The 8,132-nt window shown below is 37.0% G+C and overlaps 1 protein-coding gene across 5 annotated transcripts in view; it reads left to right on the forward strand.

The window, feature by feature from the left end:
• pou1f1 (POU class 1 homeobox 1) overlaps positions 1-7,311 on the forward strand; it is a 23,540-nt gene extending 16,229 nt beyond the window's left edge. For 4 of the 5 annotated variants that reach the window (XM_051906172.1, XM_051906170.1, XM_051906173.1 and 1 more), the window contains 6 exons: positions 369-518; positions 646-744; positions 1,932-2,177; positions 4,380-4,544; positions 4,666-4,726; positions 4,816-7,311. In XM_051906172.1, the coding sequence (XP_051762132.1) occupies positions 369-518; positions 646-744; positions 1,932-2,177; positions 4,380-4,544; positions 4,666-4,726; positions 4,816-5,023 (929 nt within the window). In that variant the 3' untranslated portion in view covers positions 5,024-7,311. Of the gene's footprint in view, positions 1-356; positions 519-645; positions 745-1,931; positions 2,178-4,379; positions 4,545-4,665; positions 4,727-4,815 lie in introns of all 5 variants that reach the window. The other variant, XM_051906171.1, reaches the window with a different exon arrangement.
• Positions 7,312-8,132: the final 821 nt, after the last annotated feature.

An 8,132-nucleotide genomic window follows, 5' to 3' on the forward strand; every position in this document is an offset into this window, starting at 1 on the left:
GTTTTAGTTTCCTGATCCCAATGTTCCAGATATGTATTTTTAGATTGTTTGAAAATTTGGTTTATTTTGATATTTGGATGAGAAGCAGTGCTGGTCTGAGACTGGTTAGTGTTAGTAGAGTTAGTCAGGTTAGTAAGTCTCAGAACCAGCTGACTGAGGGAACTTTTTTCGGGGTTCAGTTCTTGGGTTTGTAATGCTTTAAAATGTAGTGATTCTTTGGTACTTGATTTTAGATGCATCCAGAATTTGAGGGATCTTTTTTGCATATTAATAATGCATATCTACCTATCTATCTATCGGTCTGTCTGTCTATCTATCTATCTATCTGTCTAGGATGTATCATGACATGATATTAGTTTCTGGTTTAGTCCACTCAGGTCTCCCACTGGTCCAGTCATCCAAACGCTCTCATATGCACCTGTCCACTTCTGCTTTAAGTAATGCCTCAGCCAGCCTGCACTACCCAATGCCCCCATGTCACTATAGCAACCAGCAGACCACCTACGGCATGATGGCAGGTACGTCAAGTTACGCACAAGTTACGCAACTGCAAGAAGTATTGCTCTTCTGTGCATATGTATTATCGTGCATCATAAACACACAGAAATACAGGGTTTACTGTGATGCATGTGTATGTGTCTCCAGCACAGGAAATGCTCTCTGCCAGCATCTCCCAGACCCGCATCCTGCAGACCTGCAGCGTGCCTCATGCCAACATGGTCAACGGAGCCAACTCACTGCAAGGTACAAATCCAAACCTTCAACCCCATGACAATGATGACATACACGCATATGCAGCGTTTCTCACTCCAGTCGAGTTCTTGCAAACAGAACAGCCACACGTACAGATTTTCAAAGTCAGTCAGAATAAATAATTTATTATCAGAATAAAAATAGTTATTCACGACAATAACTGCAGCACATGTGGTGTCTGGTGCTATTCTGCCTCTACTAGGAAAGCGAGCGTTTACCAGGTAATTTAATTTTGTTTGTGCTTCCATCTAGTGTATGTAGCAAGAAATAACACTTGTATTCAGTACTGCTTACAGAAGAGATCCTTATTCTGTATTTAAAAAATGCCCATGACAGATTTGATTACCTCTAAAAATTCCAATTTTTCCGTCACAGCTCATATAGCTACAACATATTTGTGCAACATAAATATTCTTAATGTTCTGTATATTTAGAAATTGCCGCCACTTAATTCAACCGAGACCAAATCTGAATACAGTGCCATGTGAGGCAGAGGCAACATTGCATTGAAAATATCCCGCCACTAGAGGGAGATGCAGATCAATTTATTGCTATTGTAAAAATAGCAAATGTAAAGCCTATATATATAATTTTCCAAAGATGGAAATCATCACAATTAAGTGAGGGGCAATAGAGGTAAATTTAAAATAATTTGTCTACTTTGGTTTATGTGGATGTTTCCACTTTTGTCCCCTGGTGCTCAAACTTCTAAAATGAAAAAAAAAGGCAATTTATTTTCATATATTACAGGAGTTTATTTTCTCTTATTTAAATATTTCAAAGATCAGTGTCCTTAATTATACCGTCCAATACATATTCTGTTAAAATTCCTTTAACAAAAGCCAGCTCTTTAATATATTATCTTCACAACATGTTCATTTTTAAAATGTACTGCATAACAGGAAAGACCACAACTCCTGACAGACCTCACTGAAATATATAAGGCAATCCATAAATAGGCTAAATAAATAAAGTGTTGAGGGAGTAACATTATAACATGCACATTATAAAGCTTCATAAAAAAAAGTATTTTGGCTGACTGAATCTGTTGGTGTTTAGAAAATAACTGAATTCACAATATAGTTTTCCTTTGTAGTCATTGAAATACATGATATTCTGTCTCAGATATGAAGATTCCCTCTAACCACAGCCTTCATTTTTGTCCTGTTGTCCCACAGGAGCTCTGGCTCCACGCCTCTATAAGTTCCCCGAGCATGGTTTGGGTGGGGGCTCTTGTGCTTTGACCCACAGCTTCCCGCCGCTGCCCCAGGCCCTGCTCACGGACGAACCCACTCTAGGTGACATCAAGCAGGAGCTGCGCAGGAAAAGTCGGCCCCTGGAAGAGCCGCCCGATATGGACTCACCTCAGATCCGTGAACTGGAGAAGTTTGCTAATGACTTCAAACTGAGGAGGATCAAACTAGGTTTGTCTTTTGAGCTGGACCATGTTGAATATTGTTTCCCATATAAACTTTGTAAAAGATTGCAGCAACTAACCATATTTTGGTTAGTTTATATCAAACCAGTTTAGTTTGTTTAGTTTATATTAGATAAGCTATTTCTGATGGTCTATTACTGAGCAAGTATCCAAGCCTAACTGCACATAAAAATATAATAAACATTAAGTGCATCTCAATTCGTGTACTTATGCACTATTCTCTGTCATTTTGTAGTTTAAATAGTGAGTGGTGTGTTGTAAAAATAAAAATTGTGCTTCAAATACCTGGATGATGCACTTAATTAATCAAAAAACAGTGTGGACAGTTCATTAACTTACCTATCGCAGAGTACTTGTTACGAAAATCATATATTTTAAAGTAACATATTTAAGTGTGAACTAAATGTAATGTTTTCGGTTGCTTAGCTGCACGATAATTGCAATTTATTTTTTTGGCACACTTAAGTAGGACCTAAGTACATTTTTATATGTATTTCATAATTGGCATTCTTGGTAAACTAAAATATACTTTAATGTCATTTCTACTGAAACTTGTATGTCACGTATTTAAATTGGTGCTGTCAAATCGATTAATCACGATTAATCGCATGTAACAAAAGTTTGTGTGTGTGTGTATATACTTTAAAGCGCAAAAAAAGATTATGAAGCATAATTAATTAAAATGTAAATTTTTAAAGGGAACCTATTATGCCCCCATTTACAAGATGTAAAATAAGTCTCTGATGTCCCCAGAGTGTGTATGTGAAGTTTTAGCTCAAAATACCCCACAGATCATTTATTGTACCATGTTAAAATTGCCACTTTTTAGGGTTGAGCAAAAACGCGCCGTTTCAGTGTATGCCCTTTAAATGCAAATGAGCTGCTGCACTCGGCCTAAGAGGGCGGAGCTTCAAGAGCTGATTCTCCGGTGTCAGGATTCAGTCAGGACGCACTATAATGTCAGAAACTGCGAATATATGCTGCATGGAGATAGAACAGGTATAGTTTAGTTTAATTATGGTTAACTTATAATTTATATTGTCTTCTTGTTTTTATCCACTATATTACTACAAGCCTGCTGTACCAGACCCCGTTCGACTTTACCGATAAGTTTTATAATGTTTATTGTACTTCACACAAAAGATGAAGCATCTGTTTTCACTCTAGAAAATCACTGTAAGAGCTTAATAAAACACAGTGCAAGTGTGCATTAAAATATTATCCATAAACTCCCTCTCTCTCCCTTGCATTATCATCAACATACATAGCGAATTACACAGAAACATTTGTTACAACTAACAGTAAGCAAATATATAAAGACCTTATGCCTTTTCGGGTGGTGCTTAATAAACTGGTAAACTTTATATCCGTAAATCAACTCCGATGAACTGTAAGAAAGTGCTCTCACCTTCATTACTGCCTTATCCAGTACCACTCTGGAGACTGTAAGCTGGATCACGAACAGTTCACTGATCTATGATCTATCCTTAAGTAACAACTTTTTAACACAACCTCTGTTTTGTATTGTCCCTTTGTATTGACATTCGTTCACAAAGAAGTCCGGTGTGAAATGATTCGCGCAGACATAAACGAATTTCGGTAGAGTTGAGGGAGCATTTTCTTCGAAAACAAAATTAATCCACCTCGTCTTCAGCGGCTCAGATTTAGGGAGTAAATGGAGAGAGCTATGTGGATGAATCCATCCAGCTACAGAACACCTAAAACGCTTGGGAGACGTTCTCGTCAGTGCAGTAATGACGGAGTGTACAACTGGCTGTGAACTCGCTCAGGGTGGTTCAATGTTAAAACGGCAACATCCGTGGGCGGGGCCAGTGGCTTTTGTGACGTCACACTGCCAGGAACCTGCAAACGGCCTGTTCTGAGACACTACTTATGATTTATAGGGATTAAAAAAAAGGAGTGGTTGGATTGTTATCATTATAGGGTGGTTGTGTACACACACTGCCAACAGACATTTATGTCCAAACACCATGCAAAAGTGAATTTTGCATAATAGGTCCCCTTTACAAGTGTACTTAAGTGTGTTAAGAAACATAGTCATGAAAGTGAACTCTCTTTAAGATTTGAAGTACTCTACAGGTGCACATTCAGTACAATTAAGCACATATTTTTTTCCCCCAAGGGTTTGCTTATAAAACTTTTCTTAACTTTTAGCTTTGATTGGCAGGTTACACACAGACCAATGTGGGTGAAGCACTGGCGGCTGTGCACGGATCTGAATTCAGCCAAACCACCATCTGCCGCTTCGAGAACTTGCAGCTCAGCTTCAAAAACGCCTGCAAGCTCAAATCTATCCTGGCAAAGTGGCTGGAGGAGGCTGAGCAAGCTGGTGGTGAGTCAACACACTCCTGAGAGGGATTATTTATATATTTATTTACCACCACCATACCATTATCCCTGAGTTTTTAGTGAAAACTTAAGATTACTTAGCTCTAATTTGCGACTCCCATCAGCTCTTTTTAATGAGAAGATGGGCATGCATGAGCGGAAACGGAAACGGAGAACAACCATCAGGTAAATGGGGAATTTGAACTAAACAAAACCCATTATATCAGCATCTCCCTCTCATTATTACCTAATTAATTCTTAATTTCCTCTCTCAGTCTTGGGGCTAAGGAAGCCTTAGAAAGAAATTTCGTGGAGAAGAGCAAGCCATCATCTCAGGAGATTGTGCGAATGGCAGAGGGTCTCCATCTGGAGAAGGAAGTGGTCCGTGTGTGGTTCTGTAACCGCCGGCAGAGGGAGAAGAGGGTGAAAACCAGCCTACATCATAGCTCGTTCATGGCCAAAGAGACAGCCTGTAGACCCTGAATCTCAGCGATGCTGTACTGTGAGATTGTCCATAGGCAAAAAAATCAACAACAAACTTTGGCAGTGAGTGGGTTTTTTGTACTGACTCACCAGCAGGAGTGAGAATATAAAGTGACCCCAAAAAGTATTTGAGCACACCTAAAAATGTCTGAATGTTAGATATCAAAATATCAAACCAAATGACATCTGCAAACACACTATGACCTTCTGAAACATTTGGTGTCATTTAAAACAGTTCACACAAGTATTCTATTACACACAGGTGTAATTCATCACATTACTGTAAAACATTTTCAGCTAGTTAAGCTTAGAAATGTAAGTTCACCTGCTGCCTTAAAAATGTGAGTTAACTCAACTTGAAGATAAGCTTTGTTTCAACTCAAAAATAGTCAAGACAACGCATTACTTTAAGTTAAAATTTAAACTTAAAATAATGCATTGTCTTGACTATTCGTGAGTTGAAACAAAGATTATCTTCAAGTTGAGTTAACTTATGTTTAGTTGAGTTAACTCATATTTTTAAGGCAGCAGGTGAACTTTCATTTCTAAGTTTAACCAGCTGAAAATGTTTTGTACTGTATGAATATGATCCACTAATGTTTGATGAATACATAAGCTGTGTTCGAAATCACCCCCTAAACACTTATTCACTATTTCCTATAATACTCCTCTAATGTAGTTCACATGAAGGAGTGAATGAAAACTAGTGAGTGAATTCGGACACTGAATGCGCCGGAAAGGCTGCTGCTTTTGCTTAATTTGTGCTTGTTGTTTAATAATTATTTGAAACTTGTGATGAAAAAGATTTATCTTGAACTCTGTCATGGAAACTAGCAAGTATAAACCTTAGTTAAATAATTTAAGAATTAATTAAAAAGGAATTTATACCTGTATTAAATTACGCTGTAGCCACATTAGACCAGCTGTTTGGAAATGGATGGATGGATGATTCAGCTTCTGGCAAGACACGGGAATTCATTCACAGTGTATTATAGGTATTCTCTAGCCGTTGAGTGCATATATATATATATATATATATATATATATATATATATATATATATATATAGGTAGATGCCACATTCGACCACTTCAGACACATCAGCGTGTCCGCCATCTTGGAACAGTCAACATGTCATCACTCACAATAAGAATCAATGATGCCACAACATCGCGCAGCTTCTGGTTGTAAAAACCAAGGTTTAAATTCCCGAAGAAATGGGATAACCTTTCACAGGTGAGAATGTGTGGGTTTGTTTTTATATGTATTAACTCAAAATTACAGGTTTTTAAACTACTTTTTAATGTTGTGTTAGCTGACGCCTTTGTCTTGTTGTAGGCTGTTGTGTTAGTTTAGTGAAATCATCTGCTAAAGTCTACTGTAGATATAGATATTCATAATGCATCTAACTACGGTTGCAGATGCAGCTCTCGAATGTTCATGGACCGGCTTTGATAGTTCCAATATGGCAGATGGCTTAGGAATAGTGGCCCAAAAAAAAAGACACTAATGAGGCATCTATGTATATATATCTATGGTTGAGTGTACATCAGTTGTAATCACTCTAAGTTGTAACTCATTGCGGTGCATTATGGGGTTAAATGAGTGCACTCGATAACATCCACCATGGTTTCGGACGCCACTACAAATGGCTGTCCCCTCAAATAGTGCCCTATTTAAGGGAATAGGGGGCGATTTTAGACACAGCCATGTCACAATACTTTCTCTTAATATTTTATATTTAAATTTTGCCAAATTTTGTTAAATGTCTTGTTTGAATAGGTTAAAATGAACAGCAGTTGGTTTGGTATTGTGTTCTATAGGCTAATGCAATGATTTTCTTTGAATTTTTGATTATTTTTTTGCGTTTTATTGCTTTATGAATTATAAGGGAATTTAAGCAGCCTTCTCATTGAAATCTAAACTTGAGCAGTTAACAGACATTTTAACATTTTTTTAATTTAATTTTTTATAAAAGAGTGTTTGTGCTCTAAAATAGGATCTTTGTGATGCTTTCTACATTTAAAAGTACTTAAAAGGGCAGAATAGCATCTTGATACTTTTTAATATTGTTAAAATAATTTATTCATCATTAATATATTTAAATACATTCCAATCAAAGTTTAATATATTAGCAAAATATGCAAATATTCTAAAAACATAACTGAAAACACATCCTGGAAATGTGTGATTGCACTGTAGTTTTGTATGAAGCAGCCCAACCTTTTTTTTGCAATGTCATTTGTATCGAAATGATGAATTTGACCAAATAAATGACTAATATTGTGGTCATGCCTGGTTTGTCATATTATCATAAGATCCCGCAAGTCATTAGCTGCTCTGCAACAATCTGTTGGGACATTATTATGTGAATTACATGCTTCGCATATATCGTAACAACATGGTAAGTGTGTTGTGATTCAGATTATTAAACATAATCAAACATCATTCCAATGGGAGGGAATTAAGCATCTATCATGTGTGTATATGTGGCATGTGTTAATTTAATTTGGTGTCTACTGCATAGTGGTATCATCAGAGCCCTGCTGGGTTTACTGAGGGATTATTTACAGTATTACATTGTTCCTGACAGTGTAATAATGAGGTAGCACAGCCTCTCACCTGCACACAACCGTTCTCAGCAGAGAGATATGGGTGATGATCTATATGATCATCATCTTCTGCCACTGACTGTGTCAGCAACACATCCCTAACCACCCGATACAATCTAACAATGCAATAAATACAGTATACTCTGGGATAATGTTGACAGGGTTTGACATTTTCAGTATATACTGTATCATACATAAATATGATCACTGAGAAAACAATAAAACGTTGGATTTGTCTGTATGTATTCCAGAAGGTTCTGCAGTCCTGCAGCAACGCTTGCAGCAGTTACACATCCATACCTCATTAAATTACTTTGAAATTAATGGACTGCACCAGGGTTCATTTAAGAAAGGTCACTCTACAAACTCATTAAGACCTTATTTAAAAATCATGTTTCATTATGATTATGAATAATGATGTCTAATTTAATGAAATATGAAATGCTCTAAAAAGCCATTAGGACAATTGTAGAGGTTCATAACACTCAGCTTAAAGG

Source organism: Ctenopharyngodon idella, chromosome 9 (assembly GCF_019924925.1).
Source record: "Ctenopharyngodon idella isolate HZGC_01 chromosome 9, HZGC01, whole genome shotgun sequence".
Taxonomy (NCBI): domain Eukaryota; kingdom Metazoa; phylum Chordata; class Actinopteri; order Cypriniformes; family Xenocyprididae; genus Ctenopharyngodon; species Ctenopharyngodon idella.